This window comes from Oryctolagus cuniculus, chromosome 7 (assembly GCF_964237555.1).
Source record: "Oryctolagus cuniculus chromosome 7, mOryCun1.1, whole genome shotgun sequence".
NCBI classification, from domain to species: domain Eukaryota; kingdom Metazoa; phylum Chordata; class Mammalia; order Lagomorpha; family Leporidae; genus Oryctolagus; species Oryctolagus cuniculus.
The window spans coordinates 57625667-57652010 of record NC_091438.1 but is presented as its reverse complement, the minus strand read 5'-3'; the positions used below and the strand labels follow the sequence as shown (position 1 = coordinate 57652010).

The window sequence follows — 26344 nt, the reverse complement described above, 5'->3', positions numbered from 1 at the left end:
GACTGGAACCAGCTAATGGTTTTACCCGCTAACCACAGTGCCGGCCCCCCAAAACATGACTTCCTGATTGATTTCCTTAGGCAGGCAGACTTTTATATTTTAAGCTTACTTATGGCTATCTAATAAAGCCCTTGGTTACTTTTATAAATGGGAGGCAGTCAGCCTTCCTTGCCAGGTTTTGCAGACAGCGGGACTTTTTGCCCTCCCTTAACAGAATAGTTGCTTGTGTTATGTGCATTTCATCACATGGTGCTGAAGTCAGCCTGTGTATGCTAGGGCAAAGGTTTCCCAGCCAGATGGGAAGGTGTTCTCTATGGGGCCTTACTCCTGTTTTTGGTTTGAAATGACACTGCTGAAAACTGTTTCATCTGAACCTCAGTGGTTGTCTCCTTGTTGGTTGCCTCATTCCAGTGCCTATTCTCTTTTATAATTCAGAATTTCGAGGATGGATGCATCTAGGTTTAAGATTCTTGGCAAACCTTGGCATTTTATCTCCAGACTCAAAATACTGATAGCTATGTATACAAAGGTCTTCATAAAGTCTGTGGAAAATGTGTATTACCAAAAACTGCGCTTGGATTTCAAAATTGTTTAAGTCAAAACGAATTTTAATTCTATTTTCCACAGATTTTGAGGTACCTCCATATTTATGAATATAAAATTTATATGGAACTACCAAGCAAGCCAGCTATTTGTGATCACCTTCTAGTTGTTGGGTTCCTTACTGTATGAAAAAGGAAAGGAAGGTTGGCAAATGTAGAACAAAACTGGATGGTCCTATAGAGTAAGTTAAATTCTTTGAACACAGAATAGGTTGGTGTACAAAAATCAATCTCATACCTGTTCAAATCCAAGGTGTCAAAGTGCAGTACAAGTATAAGGATATACAGTTAATTCTCTTTCAGGGTAGTAACGTTCTGTAAAGTCCTTATGAGCACTGAATGGATCAGTGCTATCACTCATGCCCGAGGAAAGTTGATCAGGAATTTTCTCTGGAAAGCATTCTTGTGTGTAGAACACCAGCGCACACTTGACCATTACAGTTGGGGACCATTTTAAGCAGTGAAATCACCAGCAAAAAGCATAAAGATGCAAAAAAAGGCGCCAAGAGAATCTCAGAAAGTGAACTTCTTTGAATATGAGAGCTAGAACAAGAGCATTGCAGGGCTCCACCTCAGCTGGGAACATGCACATTGGGTAACTTAAATGTTTCATCACTTAGTGCATGTCCATTAAGGACCACAGAAGCACTGCAAATATTGATTTGGGGATTACAGATAAATTTTAGTAAGTGAATTTGTAAATACAGAATCTGCAAACTACAGATTAACTGTACCAGCTGCAGCCTCTCCTGTGGTCTGGTAGAATGACCAATTTCAGTATTTTGGTTTAGCGCCATTTGTTGTCTCAGGGAGTACATAAAACTAGAGAACACTCCTGCCTAATTATAGAAGCCAAGTAACTGGAGTAAGGAGAATATAACAAATAGACAATAAAAGAGCTCAGCAAAGTAGTTATCTTGGGAGATTATAGGTAGGCTTATTCCAGTAATGCTATTAGCCAAATTTAACTTCTGCTTTCAGTGCTCTTAGGACCCATACTACAATTAGCCTTATGAAATCAGATTTTTTTTTTTTTTCAAAGGCAGAGTTAGAAAGGTCTTCCATCCACTGGTTCACTCCCCATGTGCTTGTGACAGCTGGAGTTGTGCCAGGAGGAAGCCAGGAGCCAGGAACTCCATCCAGGTTTACCACAAGGGTACAGGAGCCCAAGCACTTGGGCCATCCTTAGCTGCTTTCCCAGGTGCATCAGCAGGGAGCATGATTGGAAATGGAGCAACCAAAACTGCTATATGGGATGCTGGCATTACAGGGGGCAGCTTAACCCCTGTGCTACAATGGCTGCAACCTGAGCCCCTGAAATCAGGTTAAGTACAAATAGATTTAAGGCAGCCTTGCTTCAAGGAAGTGAGACCTCAAATGTGAAAGTTGGGAGGACCATCCAAGACTTCTAGAACAGAACAGAACGTATGAGAGTAAAAATTAGGTTGCCCTGTGAAGTAGCTTTTCTAGTCTAGATGAAACTAGTCTAGAGAAGTTACATTGTGCATGGCATTTTCAGGTTTTTACTATACTACAGCTGTTTATGTGTTTTGCAGCCATGAGGAGATCGGTTTCACTAGAGAAGGGGGGCAGGGTATATGTTTAGGAATAATGGGAACATGGATTTGCAATCCAAATGCTTTGGTATAGTGGATGGTACATTTTTGGAAGTGTAAGTGAAAGAATTTTGTAGGAACTCCTCCTCTCTGGAACCTCGTCGAGTAACTGGGGGAGAAAAGTGGTAAAATATTTTGGCTACAGTCCCCATTTCTCCCTCTACCTGGGATGATCAATTTCTAGGACATCAGGTTTCCCTGTGCTCTGTTTTCCTGGAGCTTTGGGTCCCACTGTCCTCTCCTGACCAGTTGGTTGGTGGCAAGGAAGGCAGGAGGAGGTAGCCCAGCTGGAGCGTCCTAGGTGCTGGCCATCCCTCCCACCAGCTTACAAGGGTGTGTGGCCGCCTATAGGGATGTGCTTCGGAGAACACTTAGCTGTGATCTACTTGGAATTCTGGTAGATTCGACCTAAACATTTTAAAAATACTACCCATCTTTGTCCCATTCTACTGTGTTTTTGTTTGTTCCTTCTGAAGAACAAACATGCAAAACCCTGGTTCTGTTTGTTTTTGTGGTAGCCCCACCCCCTTGGGGTTTCTTTGGAAGCCTGCAGGTCTCTTCCTGGTGCTGATGCTGTGGCTGTTAACCATTTACTGCCTAACCTAGCAGTCCCTTGCTCTCAAGAAGCTAGTATTTTGATGACTGGGGCAACTCACTTATTAACAGTAAAAGAGCACTGCATAATTGGAGTGCAGTTAAGTGCCCAAATATGTAGCTCAAGGCTAGGTCTCAGCAGCCTTTCCACAATAAAGAAGCCTGTGCGCGGGAGAAAGTAACCACTCTGCAGACTGGGTCCTGGCGGGGCCCCTCGTCCCTCCCTCCCACACGTACACACCTCTATCTCCGAGACACTTAGTTCTTTCTCCCAAACTTCTTGACTCTTGCCTTCCTCCTTCCGTCTGAAAGGAAAATGGGGGAGGGGGCGTGCAGCCCGCTTTCTTCCAGGGTTTCTGTCCTTCGCAGTCTGGGGGAGGTGCTGGACTAGCTGCCCAAGTCTGGCTACAGCTGACCCAGGCCCCTGTCCCGCCCTTTGCTCCCCAGCTTTCCAATAAGCCCCGAGGCTCAGCAGGGTGAGCGTGGGAGTCGCCCTGGCTGTGGTGCGGAGGTCCTTGGGCGGTTCAGGGGGCCCCAGGCGGTAGCCACGTTTTTATACTGGCTGGAGGCCAGGGGAGGGAGCTCAGGGTAAGGGGAGGGCCCTGAGGGAGGGGTCAGACTCCTTAGGAAAGAGTTAATGCGAAGAGGGGGGAGGGGATAGGACGAAGAGACCGAAGGGAAGGCTCAGGTAGGAAAAGAACGGTGGAGGGAAGCCTGGTGGGAAGAAGGGAGCCTGCGGACTCTGGGGTCCGAGTGGGGGGCGCTTCCCTCCGCTGCATCCTCACCCCAGGGCCGCCAACTTCCAGCCTCGGCGGCGACTTTCAGTTTCATTTCCACGGACCCTCCTGCTTGGGCCGCAGCCACCGCCGCGATGCCCAGCAAGTTCAGCTGCAGGCAGCTCCGGGAGACGGGCCAATCCTTCGAGAGTTTCCTGGTCGTTCGGGGACTGGACATGGAGACAGATCGCGAGCGGCTGCGGACCATTTATAACCGCGACTTCAAGATCAGGTACGAGCCGGCCCACCTCCAGCTCCGGAGCGCGGGCCCAGCTAGCCGCCACGACCCCCGCGTCGGGACCACCCTTCCCGACCCGGGGCTCGGAGAGACGCAGCTCCCCCAGCGGCTTGGGCCCGTCCTGGGGCGGCGCAGCCCTCCCCTCCGCCGCCGTGCCCACGCCCCGCCAGCGCCTCCCGGAGTCCGCCCGATCTGCCCGCGCCGGGGGGGCCCCTTGCCGCGTCTCCGCAGAGAGCCTCCAAGGCTGTTGACCCCAGCCTGGGAGCGGGGTCTGTGCCCACGCACCGCTCGCGGGGGGCTGGGGGACAGCTCTTGCAGTGGGGGAAGGGAGCCTCCAGAGGGGGGCCCAGGCATCTCAGGAGCGCGGGCAAGGAGCTGCCTGCTGGGGGCCGCTAGCTCTGGCGCAGGCTGCATGGAGACCCCGGCCCCCTTGTTGCAGTGCTGCTGCTTTAAGTGTCCGCTATCTGGGAGAGCTGAGGAGGCCCAGTGTAGGCGAAGAGAATCTCGGGGCGCTCTAGAAAGAAGCGAAGGGCACAAACTGCGTATGTAGCAACCGCCCATTAGCACCTGTGGCTTCTCCATGGAGACCCAGGGCCAGGAACAGCTTCCTGGAGGCCCCCTTCCCCCTGTGGCTGAACGCTGTTTGGTCTCCTGTTGTCTTTACCACTAAAGTGCAAATCAAAGAGACTTATATCAAACCGCAGATTTGTGCTTCAAAAATCACCTCTATCAACAGGCTGCTGCCTCCGGCAAGAAACCAAGCAACAGTTTAATAGGGATAAATGTGAAGACGTGTGTGCAGATAAATGCGGGGTGGTGGGAACTGGGGCTGGATCACAGGTCTCCTGCACAAGGTCTTGGGTGTCCTCACACCAAAAGGCCAGGGCTGGCTGCTAAGGTGAACGCAGGTGGAGTGAATAGACGGGCAGTTCCCGGTGGGAGAAGGAGGTGGTGACTTTCCCGGTTGACCACCAGATTCTATCTTGAATGTTGTTTTGGGTCATGGGTGTCACATTGTGAGAGGCACATCGACTGGCTTGAGCCACCATCTGAAGAAGGTTCAAAGTTGATGACCTATTTTGTGCCACTACACCATGAATGATAAAGACGGAAAATTGTGCACACCCAGGGGAGAGTGTATGCAAAATACTGTGCTTGGTAAAACACAAGGATTGTAATAAGGTAATAAGAAAGATGCTGGTGGGAAGTACAGAGAGAGCACTTAGTGTTGGAGCACATCCTGTCAATGCTCCATGTACACACACTCACCACTTAGTGTCCACAGAGCACAGCATAGCTCTGAACACATCAGCCACTGTTGTTGAAAAAGTTATTCTGATACTTGTTAAAATGGTAAGGAGGACTTTATTGAATACTGTTGTAATAGGACTGCTTCATTTAGAGGAGGGAGCTCGAACTCAACTCAGTACAGCAAAGATACCCGAGGACTTCTAGCCGATATTCTAATGTAGAATATTAGTAAGAGGAAGCATCCTCTTGCTAAACACTGAGCTAGACAGGCCTAAGACTAAAGGGTATAGGGAGCCAAGGGCAAGGCCTTGCGAAGAGAGCTCAGAGGAGCCTGGCTGAAGTTTAGTCAAGGAGTCTTTGTCACTTCTGAACCAAGGTGCACAGCGTGTTTCAGTGCTGGAGAGAACCTGTCCATTTTGGATTGCATACAGAAAACCACGTATGCTATCCATTACCGATGAATTAGGGATTCTCAAAGGTAGTTTTTACTGTATGAGCTTGTGTTTTTATACAAAAAAAAAAAAAGCCAGTCCCCTGTAATTATGAGGAATGTGAAGGAGAAAGTGATGTTGACCTTGGCCTTGAAGGAGAGAACATTTTTTAGTATGTGGGGGAGGAGGAAAAGTCTCTGTGTGGGCTTCATATTCTGTCAACGAATCTGAGACATGTTTGACTTGAAAAATGAGAGAGGATGAGGTAGTTATCACTGAAGAAGACTCATGGTGTCTCTCCAGCAGGCAGAAGTAGGTTCTGTTGTCATGCCACTCCCACCAGGTGGAGGAGACTGGCTTGGGGCCACCTTCACCATGCAGCCTTTCAGACCAGGCTACAGTGCTGTGAAATCAGTCCTCATCCTCCTCTTGGGAATTAGTTGCTTCTTGCTCTGGGCTCCTGGTAGCTCATGCTTCATACCTTGAGAATGGCCTGGTTACAACCACATTTCACTCTGCCTCTCATCACAGCCATCCCACCAAATCCCCTGCCTTGAGTCGTGTTTGCGTCTTCCCCGTGTATAGTAGATGCCTAATGAGTGCTTACAGAATCTAATGCAACTGCTGTGAGTTGACGGATGAGAGGATGAGCTGTAGATAGCTGGGAATGTGAAAAAATTCCTACCCTGGAAAAGAGGGGTCCCTTCCAACGAGGTTATTTTATGATGTTATGAGATGCTCTCGCCTTTCCTCAGCTCTCTTCATTTGGCAAATGTATTTACTAAGGCTGTACTGTGTGCCTCTGCCTTGGTTCCTGCCTCCAAAAAGTGGATTCTGGGAGAGAGTGGCAAATGTGTAGATAAAAATGAAAATACAGTGCTACAGGTGCTAGTGTGGTATTTGAATAACAAGTTCCAGTGTGGCTCTGCCCCTTAGTGTTTTCATTTGACTTTGAACTGCTACCTAAATGCTCTATTTCCCCAATTATAATATGTATGGGGCTGGTGTTGTGGCTTTGCGGGTCAAGGCATCTCCTGCTACACAGGCATTCCATAGCAGGCATACCCTATTGGCTTGCAAATTTTTGAGTCCATTGGCTGTTCTGCTTCTGGTCTGGCTTCCTGCCACTACGCCTGGGAAAGCAGCAGAAGATGGCCCAAGTACTTGAGTCCCCACCACTCAGATGAGAGACCTGGGTTGAGTTCTTGGCTCCTGGCTTTGGCCTGGTCCAGCCCTGGCTGTTGCAGGCATTTGGTTAATAAACCAGCAAATGGAAGATCTTTTTGTTTATTTGTTTGTTTTTGTTTTTTTTTTTTTTTTTAAGTAGGAGATTGGCTGGGGCATTGGCATAGTGGTTAAGATGCTGCTTGAGATGCCTGCATCCCCATATCAAAGTGCTTGGTTTGAATCCTGGCTCCTCTGCTTACAATTTCAGCTTCTGCTGGTGCTCACCTTGGGAAGTAGCAGATGGCAGCTCATGTGGGTCCCTGCTACCCACACGGAAGACAGATTGAGTTCTAAGCTCCCAGCCCCAGCTGTTGTGGGCATTTGAGGAATGAGCCAGCAAGTAGAAGACCTTCCTCTGTCTGTCTCTTTCTGCCTTTCAAACAAAATGAAAATAAGTGAATACACAGTTCTTTAGACAGTAGGAAACTAACATAATCAGGGCCATAAAGACTTCACGCTGGCTACTGGTATGGGGAGTGGCTTGGTGGCAGAGACTTTTATCCCTAGTAAGAAATTCATTTGACTTTGGTCCCTAAGATATACAGGTTTCACAAAACAATATTTACCTTCGAAACAATACATACATAGTCTTACTCTCTGCTCTCCCTCTTATTTTTTTTTTTTCTATTTCAATTTCATAAAAATTCTGGTATTGATCCATTAGTGAGGGGAGCAGCTCAGCTTGTAAACCATGAAACTATACTTCCTTTTTTAAAATTTATTTATTTTTTTAAAGATTTATTTATTTATTTGAAAGTTCAGAGTTACACAGAAAGAGAGAGAGGTCTTTCATCTGCTGGTTCACACCCCAGTAGGCCACAACGGCTGGAGCTGCGCCGATCTGAAGCCAAGAGCTAGGAGCTTCTTTCCGGTCTCCCATGTGGGTATAGAGGCCCAAGGACCTGGACCATCTTCTCCAGCTTTCCCAGTCCATAGCAGAGAGCTGGATCAGAAGAGGAGCAGCCAGGACTTGAACCGGTGCCTTTGTGGGATGCCAGCACGGCAGGCGGTGGCTTTATCCGCTACGCCACAGCACCAGACCCTATTTATTTATTTGAAAGGCCATCTGCTGCTGCTTTTCCCAGGCCATTAGCAGGGAGCTGGATCAGAAGTGGAACAGCTGGGACATGAACCAATGCCCATTTAGAAAGCTGCTACTGCGAGTAGTGCCCCCTGTAAAGTAACATTCTAGTTTTGGCCTTTTCTGAACAGGATCTAAAACCATAAATTATCATACACCCAACAAACAACAGGGGCCAGACAGGGCAGTGCCAACTAAGCTGCAAAAGTCTACAGAGGAGCACATGACAGAAGTAGATAGGAGCGGCTGAAGTACCTTCCAGGAGAGATTGACCAGGGGGCCCAGGTCAGGTGGGGAGCTGCACCTCTCTTTCTTCTCTGAAAGGGGGTGATAATAGTTACTCCCTCAGGGCTTGGCGCTGTGGCACAGCAGATTAAACCATCGTTTGGGACACTTGCATCCTCTATCAAATGAGTATTAGAGTCCCAGCTACTCTGCTTCCAGTCCAGCTCCCTTCTAAAGCTCCTGGGAAACAACTGATGATGACTGAGTTATTTGAGTTCCTGCCATGCACATAGGAGCCCCAGGTGGGGTTCTTGGCTCCTGACTTCATCCTGGCCCAATCCCAGCTCTTGCAGCCATATGAGGAATAAACAAGTAGATGGAAGATTCTATGGGGGGGGGGGGATCTGCCTTTCAAATAAATAAACTTTTCTTTAAAAATATTTACTATCCCAAAGGGTGGTTGTGAGGATTAAAATGAGATAATGCATTTAGGTACTTATAACAGCATATAATAAGTGCTCAATACGTTTTCAGTGCTTGTTGGTGATGTTACTGTATTTGCATTATCGTTAATATGGAGGACATGAATGTGCCATATTAAAAAGTTAGATCTAACGCTGGAGACTGTGGAGTCATAAACTGAGGGGATATGATGGGATCTTGCTGATTTCCGGGTTGGACTGGGGAGGGATATGAAGGCAGAGGCAAGGACAACAGTCAAAAATTAGCAAAGGGGCCGGCGCTGCGGCTCACTAGGCTAATCCTCCGCCTAGCGGCGCCGGCACACTGGGTTCTAGTCCCGGTCGGGGCGCCGGATTCTGTCCCGGATGCCCCTCTTCCAGGCCAGCCCTCTGCTGTGGCCAGGGAGTGCAGTGGAGGATGGCCCAGGTGCTTGGGCCCTGCACCCCATGGGAGACCAGGAAAAGCACCTGGCTCCTGGCTCCTGCCATCGGATCAGCGTGGTGCGCCGGCCGCAGCGCGCCGGCCGCGGCGGCCATTGGAGGGTGAACCAACGGCAAAAGGAAGACCTTTCTCTCTGTCTCTCTCTCTCACTGTCCACTCTGCCTGTCAAAAAAAAAAAAAAAATAGCAAAGGATGTGATGAGGCAGCTTACAGAAAAAATACAGGTGACTGATAAACAGAAGGAGAGATCTCCCATCTACTAGTTCACCTTCCCAGATGGTTGCGCCAGCCAAGACTGAGCCAGGAGCTTCTTCTAACCCTCCCACGTGGGTGGCAGGGGTCCAAGCATGGAGCTAAACCGGAAGTGGAGCAGCCGAGGACTCAAACCAGCACCCATATGGGATGCTGGCACTGCAGGTCGGAGGCTTTACCCTCTGTGCCACAGTACTGGCCTTAGTTTGAGACTTTTAAATAAAGCTGCCCTGAACATCTGGTCTAAATAAGTCATTTGGGGCATGTATTCTCATTCCTTTGGTAAATACACCTAGGAATGGAATTGCTGGGTCATACGTTAGGTATATGTTTAGTTTTATGAGAAACCATCAGACCTCTTTTCAAAGTGATTGTGCCATTTCACACGTACATGAGTTCTGGTTGTTCCATATCCTCATCAGTGTTCGGTCAGCCTTTAACATTTTAGCCAGCTGAGTGGATGTGATGCATTCTTTTTTTAACCACAGCATAATATTCCATGGTATGAGTGCTGCCTGTTTATTTTAGCCATTACTCTGTTGATGGGATTGTGTGTTGTTTCAGATTCTTGGCCACTGTGAATGACTGCAGTGAGCTTCCTTGCATTTCTGTCCTTAGGTGTTGGTGCATTGCTTGCCATGGGATGCATTCCCAGGAGTGGGATTCCTGGGTCTTCAAGGATAGCTGTATTTTACATGTCAGTAATGTTGCCTGATTGTTACACTGGCAGTGTTTGAGAGTTCACTTTTCAGCACCCATACCAGCGACACGTTAGGATTATTTTTCATTTTGGCAGTCTAAAGGGAATAAAATAGGCTGGCGCCGCGGCTCACTAGGCTAATCCTCCGCCTAGCGGCGCCGGCACACCGGGTTCTAGTCCCGGTCGGGGTGCCGGATTCTGTCCCGGTTGCCCCTCTTCCAGGCCAGCTCTCTGCTGTGGCCCGGGAGTGCAGTGGAGGATGGCCCAGGTGCTTGGGCCCTGCACCCCATGGGAGACCAGGAAAAGCACCTGGCTCCTGGCTCCTGCCATCGGATCAGCGCGGTGCGCCGGCCGCAGTGCGCCAGCCGCGGCGGCCATTGGAGGGTGAACCAACGGCAAAGGAAGACCTTTCTCTCTGTCACTCTCTCTCACTGTCCACTCTGCCTGTCAAAAAAAAAATAATAATAATAAAAAAAAAAATAAAGGGAATAAAATGATATCTCATTTTTACTTTAATTTGCATTTGTCTGTGTTTAGAGCAGTTTTTTCATACTCTGGGTCATCTGAATTTGTTCCTTAAATTGCATGTACAATTTTTACATTGAGTTGTTGGTCTTTTCTTGTCATTTCTAAGAAAATTTAAATAAAAATTAACCCTTTGCCTGTTACCCACAAGTATTTTTCTGGTTGATCTGTTGAATATGTTTATGTTACATTTTGCCCTACGAAAATCAAAACATGATCTGTTTGTATGTTTTCTTAAGCTTCAGAGTTCCACTCTTAGAAAGTTTTCCCTAGAAATCTAGGTGACTAGATGTGTAATACAAAGCTTGGGGCTTTTTCTCAACAAGAATGTAAGAAGTCTGTGATTTTTTATTTATTTGAAAGTCAGAATTACACACAGAGAGAAGGAGAGGCAGAGAGAGAGAGAAGTCCTCTGTCCAGTGGTTCACTCCCCAGGTGGCCGCAACGGCCAGAGCTGCACCGATCCAAAGCCAGGAGACAGGAGCTTCTTCCAGGTCTCCCACGTGGGTACAGGGGCCCAAACACTTGGGCCATCTTCTACTGCTTTCCCAGGCCATAGCAGAGAGCTGGATCGGAAGTGGAGCAGCCAGGACTAGAACCGGCACCCACATGGGATGCTGGCGCTTGAGGCCAGGGTGTTAACCCGCTGTGCCACAGTGCCGGCCCCAGAAGTCTGTGATTTTTAAAAAATACTTATTTATTTATTGCTGTAAGATGATTGTAGACCAGGACTAGATTAGATTAATTTGGGTAGTTGTAACAGGCATGGAGAATTTGAGATGCACTTATTAGGAAGTAGCGTCCACAGAAGAAGTCATCAAACTTGGAAAGATGAGTTCTGCCTGCCCCTGTGCCCTTGAAAGTTTCTAAAAATAGGAAGTTTCGGCCGGCGCCGCGGCTTACTAGGCTAAACCTCCGCCTTGCGGCGCCGGCACACCGGGTTCTAGTCCCGGTCGGGGCGCCAGATTCTGTCCCGGTTGCCCCTCTTCCAGGCCAGCTCTCTGCTGTGGCCCGGGAGTGCAGTGGAGGATGGCCCAAGTCCTTGGGCCCTGCACCCCATGGGAGACCAGGAGAAGCACCTGGCTCCTGCCATTGGATCAGCGCGGTGCACCGGCCGCGGCGGCCATTGGAGGGTGAACCAACGGCAAAGGAAGACCTTTCTCTCTGTCTCTCTCTCTCACTGTCCACTCTGCCTGTCAAAAATTTAAAAAAAAAATAAAAATAGGAAGTTTTACATTAAAATTTTGGCTTTTGTCTTCTCTTAAAAGGCAAGAGATCTGGTGGCCAGCACTGTGACTCACTTGGTTAATCCTCCACCTGCGGCATCCCATATGGGTGCTGGTTCTAGTCCTGGTTTTTCTCTTCCATTCCAGCTCTCTGCTGTGGCCCGGGAGGGCAGTGGAGGATGGCCCAAGTTCTTGGGTCCTGCACCTGCATGGGAGACGAGACCAGGAGGAAGCACCTGGCTCCTGGCTTCGGATCGGCACAGCGCCAGCCGTGGTGGCCATTTGGGGAGTGAACCAATGGAGGGAAGACCTCTCTCTCTCTCTCTCTGCCTTTCAAATAAATCTTTAAAAAAATTTTTTTTTCATTTTCTTTGAAAGATGGTAAGATAGAGATCTCCTATCCACTGACTCACTTCCCAAATGCCAGCAGAAGCTGGGGCTGAGCCAGGCCCAAGCCAGGAGCCCAGAACTCAATCCAGGTCTCTCAGGGGAGTGGCAGAGATCCAAGTACTGCTGCCTCCCAGGGTGCATGTTAGCAGGAAACTGGAATCAGTAGGAGTGGACCTGGTGTTCAAATCCAGTCATTCTGATATGGGATACAGGCACCCAAGCACCATTGTAACCACTGGGCAAAATGTGGCATGCACACCCTAAGTTCTGGTGCTTTTTTTTTTCAGTCCCTACAAAGCCCCCTTTCCTTCTGAACAGTTCTTACAGAAGCATTATACAGGAACATGTAGGTCATTCTTAAACTACCGACCATCAGGGATGGCGTCTGAGCCGCTGTTAGAGACAGTACAGGTGTCAAGAGACCAAGGGACATCAGGAAGTACATGGAAAATGGAATTTGAAGTTTATTTTGGTGCAAAAGACTTTGGAATACACGCAGTGTTGTTTATACTACGTATTTCCAGGGACGTTTTTGGAGGGCCGTGGAACTGGTGGAACCTGGCGTCTGTGGGCATGGATTTTGTGCCTTAGTATCTGCCAAGGGCCCTGATGTCCTCTTTTCTTTCGTTACTGGAGCCCTCAACAGTGCTGGATGCTGATGCTGAGACTCTCCTGGTTCTCCCCTTCAGGGTTTCTTTGTTTTCCCGTTTCCCTGAGTTGTCCTGGCCTCAGCTGTTCTTGGGTTGCTCGCTGCGCCTGGGGGATCCCAACACATTTCTTTGGTTGTACCTACTGCTGAGGACTCGCTGACTTAGGCTCTACTATTAGCCTTGATTCTGACCTGAGTTCTCAGCTTCTGATTCCAGGAGCCAGCGTTGCCTCTGCACGACAAGAACCTCGAGGGCAGTGTGCCCACACCCGAAAGTCATGGTTCTCCTCCTCCTGTCTTTCCCTCCTTTCTCAAGGATATTCCCAAAACCAAGCCATTGGTTCAGGTGTCTAGACTCATTCCTCTTCCAGCCTCCATTCCCCCTTCCTGTCTTGTCACCAGCATCTGCTGATTTTACATCTCAATATTGTCAGACCTGGCCCCTTCCTTTTCTGTCCCTCCCACTGCCTTGTTCAGGCCTTTGTTAACTGGTCCGTTGCCATGGCCTTCTTCTAACTGGTCTCCCTGCCTACAGTCTTGCCTCCAGCAAATCCATCCTCCAATCCTGATGCCAGAGTGATCTGAAATGCAAATATGATCTTGCCACTCCCCTGCTTAAAACCCACCAACTGCAGTGGTTCTGTAACCACAGGGTAGCCTCTGACGTGGGCGGAAAGTAAGTCGTTATTCCTCCTCCTCCTCCTCCTATTAGTACAACTGTTACTACTAATACAAGTACTAATGACGGCAGCTAACATTGACTCCGCATTTTTTATCATGCTTTCAAATGATTTGTGATCTCTTCAGAACAAATCATAGGCCATTCAAGGTTTTCTGAATAGCTCCACGCTCATTTGCTTGGGGTGAGGGAGAGGGGCAGAGTTACAGGCAGGCAGCACTGGGGAAATGTCCCTAACCATAAATGATCAGATTCCCTCCTGAGTGACCACGCTGATTTAGCCTTCAAAGGTCACTAGGGATTGCCGTAGTTCTCAGCGAAGATTTGCTTGCATTCCCTACAAAACCTCAAGGGGAGGGGGTTGTCAGACGTCCGGATCGTAAATGTGTCCACAACGTCTGTCACCTGTGGGGCTGTCCTCAGGCCGCCAGAAAGGGAAAGACTGCTGGCACTCAGGTTCAAGTCCAGGTTTCTTGGCCTGCTGTGCAGAACTGCATGATTGGGTCCCTGCCCAGCTCTGCTGCCTCCTGCCGCTCCCTTTCCTGCCCTTTCACACTAGTAAAACCAAGCCGTCTGTGATACTAATCATCACTCCCCCTTACTGAGGCCTCCTATGTGCCAGGCACTGGGCTAAGTCATTATCCCAGGGTCAGCCTCGCAGCAGCCCTACAAGGTAAGTCTTGCTATCCCCATCCCGTGGTGGAGAAGGTGAGGCTCTTAGTGCAGACTCTGAGCTGACCCAGCCAGAGCGGTCAACTGAGTGGCCCCGGGCACCCCTCCCAGCACGGTGTTCCCCTGCATCTGGGTCACACCCCAGGGGCTGGGCCCCCTGCACCCTGGTGGAATGTCTGTGTGCTCCTCCAGGCACAGCCTGGCTCTCCGGCGTCTTTGAAGCCCAGCATCTAGCGCAGTGTCTGGCACATAACAGGCCTCTGTAAGTGTTTGTTGAGTTGACTAAACTGAATTCCAGGAGCTGGACCTTGAGGTCGTTGTCCTGACGCGTTTTCCCTGTCTTCACCTTCTCTAGGCACAAAGCCAGGCTATTTGATCTCTGGAGAAGGACCCCCTCCCTTCCTGCTTGGGTTCCACCTGCACCCTTTGACTTCCGGCGGAAACTGCTGTCTGATCCGCCAATTTGCCCACACTCTGGACACCTGTGCTCTCTCTCGCCCCTCCCCTCTGCACCTCCAGGCTGGACCCGCAGCCGACCTCTGCTCTCCCTCGTTCCGCTTCCCCTGCACCTCGGCTCTCTCCCCTGGGTGGTTTGCTTTTTATTTATTTATTTTTTCCTGTCCCAAATAGTTTTCCAAAAACAGAAAAAAGTCTGCATTTCTTTCTTTCTCTTCCCTGAGTCCTCCCAGTGTGCAGCCCAAGAGTGGGCTTTGCTCCTCAGAATCGCACAGTCCACAACCCGCTGTTTACACCAATTCTGTTTTGCCTTCGGAAGTCCCCTCGCCCTTCCCTGAAAAAAAACCCCTAGGACTCCCAGCCTGGGTGTCTGTCTCTGGGCCCGGCGTGTCCAGCGCAGTGACCCCACAGCCCTCCCCAACTGCTGCCCAGCGCCCCATGGCCCTGCCTTCCCTCACTTCCCAGTCTCCTCTGCTTCTGGCAGCTTTGGGACCCCCGCCCCTGGCTTCTCCTCCATGCTGTATGGAATGAAGATTGCAAATCTGGCCTACGTCACCAAGACTCGGGTCAGGTTCTTCAAACTCGACCGCTGGGCCGACGTGCGGGTCCCAGAAAAGAGGAGAATGAAGCCAGGGTCAGAGATCAGCAAATACCACAAGTCCCTGCTCGCCAGGATCTTTTATGACAGGTGTGTGGGGAGGAGGAGGGGGCGGGGGGAGAGGAGTGGGATGGGGGGAGACGCTGACTGGCCCGGGAAAGAGTGGGTCCTCTCAACATTCTTCCAGGGATGGGGGAATGGGGGAGGGGCAGGTTTCCCCAGGGCTCACCTGGTCCAGCCCCTCCCACCCCAGCACCCACCCCCCGCCTTGACTCCCGCTCTCCCCAGGGCTGAGTATCTTCATGGGAAACATGGGGTGGATGTGGAAGTCCAGGGGCCCCATGAAGCCCGAGATGGACAGCTCCTTATCCGCCTGGATTTGAACCGCAAGGAGGTGCTGACTTTGAGGCTTCGGAATGGAGGGCCCAAACCCGTCACCCTCACTCACCTCTTCCCGCTCTGCCGGACTCCCCAGTTTGCCTTCTACATGGGTGACCAGGAGCTGCCCTGCCCCCTGGGCCCTGGTAAGTGGAAAGGGGCTGGTGCTTTGGTTGTTGGCGCTGTCCAGTGGGCTCCTTGCACCTTGGGGGTGGGGCTGTCCTAGCACAGAGCCACCCCACCCCCTTCACTCACTCAGCCGTTCTCATCCAGGTGAATGCTATGAGCTCCACGTCCACTGTAAGACCAGCTTTGTGGGCTACTTCCCGGCCACGGTGCTCTGGGAGCTGCTGGGGCCTGGAGAGGCGGGCTCGGAAGGAGCTGGCACTTTCTACATTGCCCGCTTCTTGGCTGCCGTGGCCCACAGCCCCCTGGCTGCCCAGCTGAAGCCCACGGCTCCCTTCCAGCGGACCCGGATCACTGCAAACCCTGTGGTGACCACTCGGATAGAGGAAGGAGAGAGACCTGACCGGTAACTGCCCCCCACCCCAGCCCAGGCCGGGCTGCGTGTGTTCCGACCGCGGTGTGGGCCTTTGGAAACCAGACCCTCGTTTCCTGACTGCGGCTTGTTCCCAGCTCTGGGTCTCAGAGAGCCTTTCTAAAGAGGGAGCGCTTTGCAGGCCAGCAGCAGAGCTGAGGGCAGTGAAAAGTTTTCACGCATTTTCCCTGGGTTACGGATTGTCAGGCAGCCCACTGCAGACATCTCTCTCTCTCTCTCTCTTTCTCTCTCTCTCAAAAGATTTATTTATCTTGAAAGGCAAAAAGAGAGAGACAGAGAAAGAGATCTTCCATCCACTGGTTCATTACCCAAATGGCCACAATGGCCAGGAGCAGACCGAAGCCAGGAGCCAGACACTCCATCCAGGTCTCCCATGTGGGTGACAGGGACCCAAGTAGTTAGGCCATCTTCTACTGCTTTCCCAGGCATATTAGCAGGGAGCTGGGTTGGAAGTGGAGCAGCTGGGACTTGAACTGGCATACTCTCCCATAGAGGATGCTGGTATTGCAAGCAGTGGCTTAACCTACTGGGCCATCACGATAAGTGCAGGCATCACCACTGTTAGTTTTAGGACAGTGCATTTCCACACAGAGAGGCCCCATGCCTTGCCTATCACCCTCCTGTCCTGTTTCCCGAGCTTTAAGGAAGCACTCATCTATTTTTTGTCTTTATAGATGTCCTTCACTGGACAGTTGGTATGCGTGCAGTCATAACATGTGTAGGCATCCTTGGACATAGCCAGAGGTTCACAAACTTTGGAGTTGTGAACACAAATTATTATAAAATGGGACCTTCTCGAGTTCCACAGTGTGCTTTTTTCTTTCTTTTTTTAAAGGTATTTTTATTTATTTGAAAGGCAGGGCAACAGAGAAAGATTTTCCAGAGACCAGCACTGTGGCACAGCGGGTTAAAGCCCAGGCCTGCAACACCAGCATCCCATATGTGCACTGGTTTGAGTCCTGGCTACTCCACTTCCAATCAAGCTCCCTGTAAATGAGCCTGGGAAAGCAGCGGAGGATGTAACTCTGTCTTTCAGATAAATAAATCTTTAAGTAAAAAAGAGAGAGCGATTTTCCATTCACAAGTTCACTCCTCAAATGCCAGCCAGGACTGGGCCAGGCTAAAGCCAGGAGCCAAGAACTCCATCCTGGTCTCCCATGTGAGTGGCAGGGACCCAAGTATTTGGGTCACCTTTGGCTGCCTTCTCAGGAACGTTAGCAGGGAGCTGGAATGGAAGCAGGGCAGCCAGGACTCGAACCAGCACTCCGCTATGGGATGCCGGCGCTGAGAGCAGCCGCTTAACCTGCTGGGCCACAACTCCAGCCCCAGTTAGGCTCTTTTTATTAACTATATATGTATAATACAGATTTACAAAGAAAAAAAATATGGAAGGCCACACACCAAAAAGTTAGCATTAGTTATCCCTGGATAGTAAGCATGTCAGCATGTCATTTATTATTTATCACCTACTGTCTGTTCTTCTGTAACGGACATGTGTTATTTGTATAACTTCCCCAAGAAGGGAGTGGTCCAGGCTTGCAGTGAGTAGCCCCGTGTGTCAGTGAGCTGTGCTGCTGACTCCTTGTAGTGGGGACAGTGCAGTACATGGGCTTCATCCTGCTCCAGGGAGGCACATTTGCAGATGGCGATTTCTGATAGCCTTTGTTTAAAAAACTTTTCTTTGAGAGACACAGAGAGGATCTCCCATGTACTTGTTCACTCCCCATATGTCTGCAACAGCCAGAGCTAGGCCAGGCCAAAGCTAGGAGCCTGGGTGACCCCAAGTACTTGAGCCATCACCCGTGTCCTCCAGGGTGTGCATTAGCAGGGAGCTGGAAAGGAGAGCAGAGCTGGGATTCAAACCAAGGACTCTTGTATGGGATGTGGGCATCTCAGGCAGCCGCTTAACCCGCTGCCCCACATGTCTGCCCCTGTGTTGGCTTTTCTCCCCCTACTCCTGCAGAGCTAAGGGCTACGACCTGGAGCTGAGTATGGCACTGGGGACGTATTACCCCCCACCTCGCCTCAGGCACCTGCTCCCCATCCTTCTTCAGGGAACAAGTGTCTTCACTGCCCCAAAGGAGGTCGCTGAGATCAAGTAAGTACCACCCCTCTGCTCCCCACACTCCCACCCCCACCTTCTCCCCTTTGCTCTGCAGCCTGTGTCCTCACTCTCCCAGGCTCCATTCATTCATCTCCTTGCTGAACTATTCAAGGCGAACCAGTCATATGAGGGCCTTGCCCACACTAGTAGGAAACAGTGTAGAGATCTTCCTTCTGCTGGTTCACTCCCCTAATGGCCACAATGGCCAGGGTTGGGCCAGACTGAAGCCAGGAGCCTGGAAATCTATCTGGGTCTCCCACATTGGTGGCTGGGGCCCCAGCACTTGGGCTGTCTTCTGTTACTTTTCCAGGCACATTAGCAGGGAGCCGGATCGGAAGTGGAGCGGTTGGGTCTCGAACCAGTGCTCATATGGAATGGCTGTGTTGCAGGTGGCAGCTTAACACGCTGTGCCATCATGCCAGCCCCACAATCTCTTGAATTTTTAAAAAACATTTATCTTATTCTATCATGTGATGAGTGCTATGAAGAATGAAACAAACACTAAACTAAAACTAAAGCAGGGTAAGGGGATGGGCTGGTGCTGTTTCACAGAGAGCAGCTGGTCCTGGCCTCCCTGAGGAGAGAGATGAGGGTGTGAGGCACAGCTGGGGGGATCTGGGGCCAGAAGACCACAGTGCAAATGCTGAGTCGGGGCGGGGCATTGGAGGAAGTGGGAGTCGGGACTCCAGGCTCCAAGGCTGCTAACCCCATCCGGCTCCTTGCCCTTACAGTCTTTTCCCATTTCCCAGTGCTTCTATTCTTCCAGGGATTCACATGGGAGTAGCGGATGCTTATGGGCAAAGGGCTTGCCTGATCCGTCCTATTCTTGCCCCTTCCCGTCCCCCCTCCCCACCCTCACTGCCAGGGCCCAGCTGGAGACCTCCCTGAAGTGGAGGAACTATGAGATGAAGCTCCGGCTGCTGCTGCACCTGGAGGAGCTGCAGATGGAGCATGACATCCGGCACTATGACCTGGAGTCGGTACCCATGACCTGGGACCCAGTGGACCAGAACCCCAGGCTGCTCACGCTGCAGGTCGGGGCTCAGATCGGTGTGTAGGGGGGGTGGGCTCGAGGCAGCCAGCACCCCCAGGCTGCGAAAGCCCACTGTTGCTGACAGCAAGGCAAAACAGGAACACAGAGAGAGATGAGCGGCACCTACTGTACGGGTTCAGCAGCCTGGACAGCCTGGGCCCAGAAAGAGGCGGCAGAGCAGACAGGGATGTTAGTCCAGACTTTGCTACCTCCAGCTGTGTGACCTAGAGCAAGCCCCTCACAGTTTCTGAACCCTAGTTTCCTTACCTGAAAGAGCAGCCGGAGCTGGGCCGATCCAAAGCCAGGAGCCAGGAGCTTCTTCCGGGTCTCCCACGCGGGTGCAGGGGCCCAAGGACTTGGGCCATCTTCTGCTGCTTTCCCAGGCCATAGCAGAGAGCCGGATCGGAAGTGGAGCAACTGGGACTTGAACCCATGCCCATATGGGATGCTGAGACTGTAGGCAGTGGCAGCTTTACCCGCTGCACCACAGTGCCAGCCCCTGAACTGGATATTTCATAGAGCCCTTGCTAGCTCTCAGACTTTTGAGAGTGTCACGTAAGACCAGATTCACCCATGAAGAAGGACTTCTGCACACCGATACAGATGGGAAGGGAGTGAGGAGGACTGGAGAGGACTGCCGAAGGCAGAGAATTTTGAATAAGATTTTCAAGGCAGAGTAGGAAATGAGGTGGCCAAGCGGATGGGCTGGGAAGCCAGTAGCCAGCCGGGTCCTGAAATCAGGCTCCCAGATTGTGGATTCCTGGGCTCAGCCTCTGAGCAGCTCGCGATTTCTTTCTCCTTCCTCTGGCTCTTGCCTTGTGTGGTGGGCGAGGAAAGCAGGGTGCTGGGATGGCCCAGCACCCCGCCTTGGGTTAGAAGGCTAGAGCCTCCGCCACTGCCCATCAGACAGCTGGAGAGCCCTAAGACAGAAGCTTGCTGCATTTCACACCTGCAGGTTCCTGGGGTGACCGAGAGCCGCCCTTCAGTGCTGAGAGGTGATCACCTGTTTGCCCTGTTGTCCTCCGAGACCCAGCAGGAGGACCCTGTCACCTATAAGGGCTTTGTGCACAAGGTGGAGTTAGACCGGGTCAAGCTGAGCTTTTCCACGAGGTGGGTGCTGGGGACAAAACAGCTTCTGGGCATCCCTCCGAGGCCAGCAGACAGTGGGTGCTTCTCCCTGAGAAGGCCCAGGGCAGGAGGGTTTTCCCTGGGGGACCCTGGGATGCCCAGCAGCTTGCCTTCCTAGAGAGCATTGCCTGGAGGGAACGGGGGGCAGGGGAGACACACAGCATCATGCCTGGCCTTTTACTGCTTCCCGGCCACCCGCCCACTACAGCTCTTCCCCTCCTCTCTCCCTGCCCAAAGCCTCCTGAGCCGCTTTGTGGATGGGCTGACCTTCAAGGTGAACTTCACCTTCAACCGCCAGCCCCTGCGAGTCCAGCACCGTGCCCTGGAGCTGACGGGGCGCTGGCTGCTGTGGCCCATGCTCTTCCCTGTGGCCTCCCGTGGGGTCCCGCTGCTGCCCTCCGATGTGAAGCTCAAGTGAGACTGCGGGCGAGGGGGCGCTATGCCTACTTGGAGTGGGGACCGGTGTAGGGGGTGGAATCAGGGACACTGGATGACTTCAAGTTCACGTTCCTGTTCCTGTGCCTCTGCCAGGCTGTTTGACCGAAGTCTGGAGTCCAATCCAGAGCAGCTACAGGCCATGAAGCACATTGTTAGGGGCACCACCCGGCCAGCCCCCTACATCATCTTTGGGCCTCCGGGCACTGGCAAGACCGTCACCTTGGTGGAAGCCATTAAGCAGGTGGGGCCAGGGCATAGACCTGGGGCCTGCGCTTCGACTCCCCTAGTGCCAGCCAATTTTTCCCAGATTCTGATTTCCTGCTTCTGAGCAGCTGGCGGTGGGAGAGGCAGGAGGTCAGGGTCACCTTGACTGTTGAGCACTATTGTATGGGTTGGGCACTGCACAGCTCTGAGAGTCACCACTCATATCTCGGTCACCATAGGCTTTTATGTTTATAGCAGCAACTGTCCAGCATTAAAAGTGCTGTTTGGACTAGCAGGGATCCGGGAATCAGACATGCCTTTGGGCCGTGACCTGCCTCGGCTGTAGGAGGCAGATGCTGCACTGCCCCGGTCTGAGTCATAGCTTCTTGCACCACTTATGTGTACCTCAGGTGGTGAAGCACCTGCCCGAAGCCCACATCCTGGCCTGCGCTCCGTCCAACTCGGGGGCCGACCTCCTGTGCCAGCGGCTCCGGGCCCACCTGCCCAGCTCCATCTACCGCCTCCTGGCCCCCAGCAGAGATATCCGCATGGTACCCGAGGACATCAAGGTGCCTGAGGGCTAAAGGATAGGGTGGGCCAGCTCGCAGGGCAGACACCGGGACTGGGAAACCAGGAGAGTTGGATTCGCATTTTTGCTGTGTTATCTTGGGTGGATCAGGACCCCTCTCTGAGTCCCTGTTTTCTTGTCTGTCAAATGAGGCATAAAACTGTCTAGGGGGCCAGAGCCAGAGTGAGGGTGCAAGTAGGCGGAGCCAAACTGATGGTTCTCGGCTTTTTGCAATCTGCAGCCCTGCTGTAACTGGGACGCCAAGAAGGGGGAGTACGTGTTTCCTGCCAAGAAGAAGCTGCAGGAGTACCGGGTGTTAATTACCACGCTCATCACTGCCAGCAGGTGGGGAGCGTGTGTCTGAACTCTAGGTGTGAATGAAGGGCCGACAGGCTGGGGAGGAGAGCAGGTCCCTGGCGTGACCCTGGCCTAACGCCTCCCAGGTTGGTCTCGGCCCAGTTTCCCGTCGATCACTTCACACACATCTTCATCGATGAAGCCGGCCACTGCATGGAGCCCGAGAGTCTGGTGGCCATAGCAGGTGAGGGCTCAGGGTGGGCTGCAGGAGTGCCGCCCTGGCTGGGGCTGGGGCTAGGGCTGGAGCCGGGGCTGCCCCCACTACCTTGCTGTCCTCCCACGCCACTCTTGCCTGCCAGGGCTGATGGAAGTCAAGGAAACAGGCGATCCAGGGGGGCAGCTGGTGTTGGCGGGAGACCCCCGTCAGCTGGGGCCTGTGCTGCGGTCCCCACTGACCCAGAAGCATGGGCTGGGCTACTCACTGCTGGAGCGCCTGCTCACCTACAACGCCCTGTACAAGAAGGGCCCTGACGGCTACAACCCCCAGTTCATAACCAAGCTTCTGCGCAACTACAGGTATTGCCTTCTGCACCCTCGGCCCCTCTGCCCCCGTCCTCACGTCCTGCCTGCAGCCCCTGCTGGAGGCCGGAGCCCGCAGTCCTGTCACTCCAAGGCTGCGTGCTGTGCCAGGACTGTGCCTTGGGAGACACGAGGGCTGCTTTCCAGCCCCATCGCTGCTACTTGCTGTCTGTGTGACTTAGCAAGTGGTCTTCACCCTGGACCAGTTGGCCTCTCTATCTTTCAGGAGGGACTGGTTAGTGTCTAGTGCGAGTCCCGGATGTAGTAACTGGGTTATCCAAGAAGAAACAAGAAAAATGAAGGGAATGAGAGTACAGTTTTTTATAAACCTATTGTAATTCAAATTAGAGAGTTATATACTTACTTTTGTGAATGAATTCAGACATCTAAAGTGCTTACAGGTGCGTGTCTCGTGCCATGGTTGAGCCATATGGGATGCCTGCATCCCATATCAGAGGGCCTGGGTTCAAGTCTCAGTTCCACTCTTCATCCCAGCTTCATGGTCATGTGTACCCTGAGAGGAAGCAGATGACCACTCAAGTGCTTAGGTCCCCAACAGCCATGTGTGGGAGACCCAGATGGAGTTCCTGGCTGTTGTGGATATTTGGGGAGTAAACTAACAGAAAGGAGATACCTCTTCTCTATTTTTTTAGGGGTTTATTTGTTTATTTGAATGTCAGAGCTAGTGAAAGAGAAATCTTCCATCTGCTGGTTCACTCCTCAGATAATTGCAGCACCCAGGGCTGGGCCAGGTTGAAGGAGCCTGGAACAACATCCAGGTCTCAACCTGAGTGGCAGGGGCTCAAACACTTGGGCCATCTTCTGCTGCTTTCTCAGGTGCATTAGCAGGGAGTTGGATTGGAAGTGGAGCAGCTGGGGGCTCAAACTGGTGCTCATAGGTGTAGTATCAGGTGGTGGCTCAACCCACTGTGCCACAATGCTACCTGCCTCCTCTTAAGTAAATCGAATTAGAAAAAGGTTTTTTTCAATGCTTAGGGAAGTTCTGGGCTGTAACTAAGAACTCAATAAATGTTAGCTATTGTGTCATTAACTCTCATTCTCTGTTTTGGAAGGTTTGGTTTTCTTAATTTTGTCCAGGAAACCCCTGGATTCTATGCTGGCTCTGCTCTCTGTGGTGTGCCAGGGCTGGCGGCAGGCGTCCAGCGGGACTGTGTCCTGTTGTCCAGGGAGCATGTAGAGCAGGACCTCAAGGTGGGGGGGAGGAGTGATCCCGCCCTCGGCTGTGCGCTTCCTTCCCCCTCCTGCCTCCCAGGTCCCATCCCACTATCCTGGAAATTCCCAACCGGCTGTATTATGATGGGGAGCTGAAGGCCTGTGCGGACATTGTAGACCGAGAGCGCTTCTGCCGCTGGGAGGGTCTGCCCCGGCAGGTGAGGCTGCCACCCCTGGCAGGAGGCGGCTCTGGGGGCAGACTGTGGCTCCTCCTCTTTGCCACCTTGGCCTGGGACCCCTGACTTCATGGTAGGGTTTGGGGGAGGGGAGGGCGGACCGCCTGGCTGAGGGTCTCCCCTGACCACACCCAGGGCTTTCCCATCATCTTCCATGGCGTCATGGGCAAGGATGAACGTGAGGGCAACAGCCCATCCTTCTTCAACCCTGAAGAGGCCGCCACGGTGACTTCCTACCTGAAGCTGCTCCTGGCCCCCTCCTCCAAGAAGGGCAAAGCTCGCCTGAGCCCCCGCAGCGTGGGCGTCATCTCCCCATATCGGAAGCAGGTCAGGCCCTCCTTGGTTTCCGGCAAGGCCCCCCTGCTGGTGGCTCCTCCTCGGCCAGGTCTGAATGCAGAGATGCCAGGAGCTCAAGCCTCTACTGCCCGCTGGGCCTCCTGGCCCCCTGCTTGGCGCTTGTCTTGTGCACAGGGGTTAACAGCAGGAGAGAAAAGCACCTGTTCCCTCCTTGCAGGTGGAAAAGATCCGGTACTGCATCACCAAACTTGACAGGGAACTTCGGGGACTGGATGACATCAAGGACCTGAAGGTGACACGCGCTGTTGCACGTTCCCTCCCTGCCTTCCGTGTACTTCGCACCTCGCCCCTGCCCTGCTGCTCCCGTCTGGCCCGCGTCCCTGCCCCCCCACGGCCTTGAGATGGAACTGGGTTCACCCCATGCCTCTCACTCCAAGATTCCAACTTGCAGGTGTGGGGCGGGATCAGGCCTCTGTCCCCAGGGTGAAGTCTGAGCTCCAGCCTGCCCAGCCCACCCTCAGTAGCCCGCCTCCCCTTAGACAGCAGTTCTAAGCTCTGGCTGCAGGTACCAATCACCTGGAGAGCCGGGGCCCCGCCCAGCCAATTCTCACAGCTATCTGCGGGCACAGTCAGGGCACTGGTATTTTTTTTATAGCTCCTCAGGTGATCCTACTATACCAGTTAGTGGCCTCTCCCTTGAATTCTGAGCAGGACCCAGGGTTGGATCTTCCAAAGGCATTCATTCCCAGTCAGTGATTATCTTTAGGAATGTTGGTTGCTCCGGGATCTTGTGGTCTCTGCACTGTGGTTGGCTGAGAACCCCTTCTGGGCCCGCCCCCTCCCCTGTGGCTTCCTCCTTCAGGTTTCAGCTTCCACAGCCTCCTGTCCTCTTCCCTGGGTGCCCTCCTTCCCCATCTCAGCAGTTGCCAGGAACTCCCTGGCAAGGCACCTGGTCTCAGGCCCTGCCTCTCCTCTCCTGCAGGTGGGCTCCGTGGAAGAATTCCAAGGTCAAGAACGCAGCGTCATCCTCATCTCCACTGTGCGAAGCAGCCAGAGCTTTGTGCAGCTGGACCTGGACTTTAATCTGGGTTTCCTTAAGAACCCCAAGGTTTGAGGGCTGGGGGGTGGCAGTGAACTCCAAGGTTTGAGGGCTGGAGAGTGGCAGGACCCTTTCCCTCCGGGGCACTCTTCCCTCCTGTGACCCCACCCCTTCTTCCTTTCAGAGGTTCAACGTGGCTGTGACCCGGGCCAAGGCCTTGCTCATCATAGTGGGCAACCCCCTTCTCCTGGGCCATGACCCCGACTGGAAAGCGTGAGCATTCTCACCCCACTACCCCTCTGGGAGGCCACAGCCCCCAGCCCGGGACAGGTGAACCTCATTAAGCAGCTGCTTAGGGTTCAGCTAGTCCTCAGAGCTGTTCCTCTTCACAGCAACCCCCTACCCCCAGTTATATTTGCAAGTTAACTGCCATGCCAAGGTTAAGCGACCCTTGGATGTGGCAGGAGTGAGGTCGGGCCTCCAGCCGCTGCCAGCCCTCCTCAGCCAGGCTGCCCAGCTCCTGGGTGCAAACATCCCTGTACCCCACAGATTCCTGGAGTTCTGTAAAGAAAACGGGGGGTATACCGGGTGCCCCTTTCCTGCCAAACTGGACCTGCAGCAGGGACAGAACTTACTCCAAGGTCTGAGCAAGCTCAGCCCCTCTACCTCAGGTATGGCTGGGGCCAGGGCGGGCCAGGTAGGGGACAGTGCAGGCGGAGGAGGTAAGGAAGGCAAAGCACACCACCTCTCATTCTAGGGCCTCATGGTCACGACTGTCTCCCCCAGGAGCGGGAGAGCCAAGGCGGCCTGTCCCTGCAAGTCGAGCCAGAGTGGAGGAATGAGCTCTGAAGACATGGCAGCCTGCCTTCTCACACCAGCCAAGCCTTAACCTCCTGCCCGGCCCTGAACCAGAACCCTGCCTGAACCAGAACCCGGCCAGCTGCCCCTCCGAGGGACAGGAAGGCTGGGGGAGGGAGTTTACAACCCAAGCCCTGCCGCCCCCTCCCCTGCTGGGGAGAATGACACATCAAGCTGCTAACAATTGGGGGAAGGGGGGAGGGAGAAAAAAATCTGAAAACAAGATTTTGTTCTATGCAAAAGCCTCAAGAGTGTCTCTTCTGCGCCTGCCCCAGGTTCCTGGGCCCCCAGGCTGACCCTGCAGGAGAGGGTGGGACCGACACACCCTGCTTAGTGCCACACACCCCACCCCCGCCCCCACA

General features: G+C 52.6%; 1 protein-coding gene across 6 annotated transcripts; it reads left to right on the top strand.

Annotated features, from left to right (window-relative positions):
• Positions 1-3149: 3149 nt before the first annotated feature.
• MOV10 (Mov10 RNA helicase) lies at positions 3150-26224 on the top strand. Of its 6 annotated transcripts, none has more exons than XM_070077859.1 (22): positions 3472-3500; positions 3619-3820; positions 13222-13362; positions 14978-15181; positions 15380-15615; positions 15743-16001; positions 17992-18126; positions 18998-19166; positions 20121-20275; positions 20531-20707; positions 20825-20972; positions 21346-21504; positions 21745-21848; positions 21947-22044; positions 22160-22376; positions 23653-23770; positions 23924-24115; positions 24303-24377; positions 25068-25193; positions 25309-25397; positions 25674-25795; positions 25882-26224. In XM_070077859.1, the coding sequence occupies exons 4-22, from the start codon at positions 15009-15011 to the stop codon at positions 25971-25973; spliced, it is 2844 nt and encodes a 947-aa protein (XP_069933960.1). In that variant the 5' UTR covers positions 3472-3500; positions 3619-3820; positions 13222-13362; positions 14978-15008; the 3' UTR covers positions 25974-26224. The 6 variants fall into 6 exon arrangements, with proteins under 6 accessions (XP_051713333.1, XP_051713334.1, XP_069933958.1 ...); XM_070077858.1 differs by having other exon boundaries at positions 3482-3500; positions 14393-15181; XM_051857373.2 differs by lacking the exons at positions 3472-3500; positions 13222-13362 and adding an exon at positions 3150-3288.
• The last annotated feature ends 120 nt before the right edge of the window (positions 26225-26344 follow it).

Coding starts and splice junctions, on each gene's coding strand:
- MOV10 (XM_051857373.2), top strand. CDS start 3,684: ATGCCCAGCAAGTTCAGCTGCAGGCAGCTCCGGGAGACGGGCCAATCC. Junction 3,821..14,977: donor AACCGCGACTTCAAGATCAG/GTACGAGCCGGC, acceptor TGCTTCTGGCAG/CTTTGGGACCCCCGCCCCTG. Junction 19,167..20,120: donor CCAGGCTGCTCACGCTGCAG/GTCGGGGCTCAG, acceptor TCACACCTGCAG/GTTCCTGGGGTGACCGAGAG.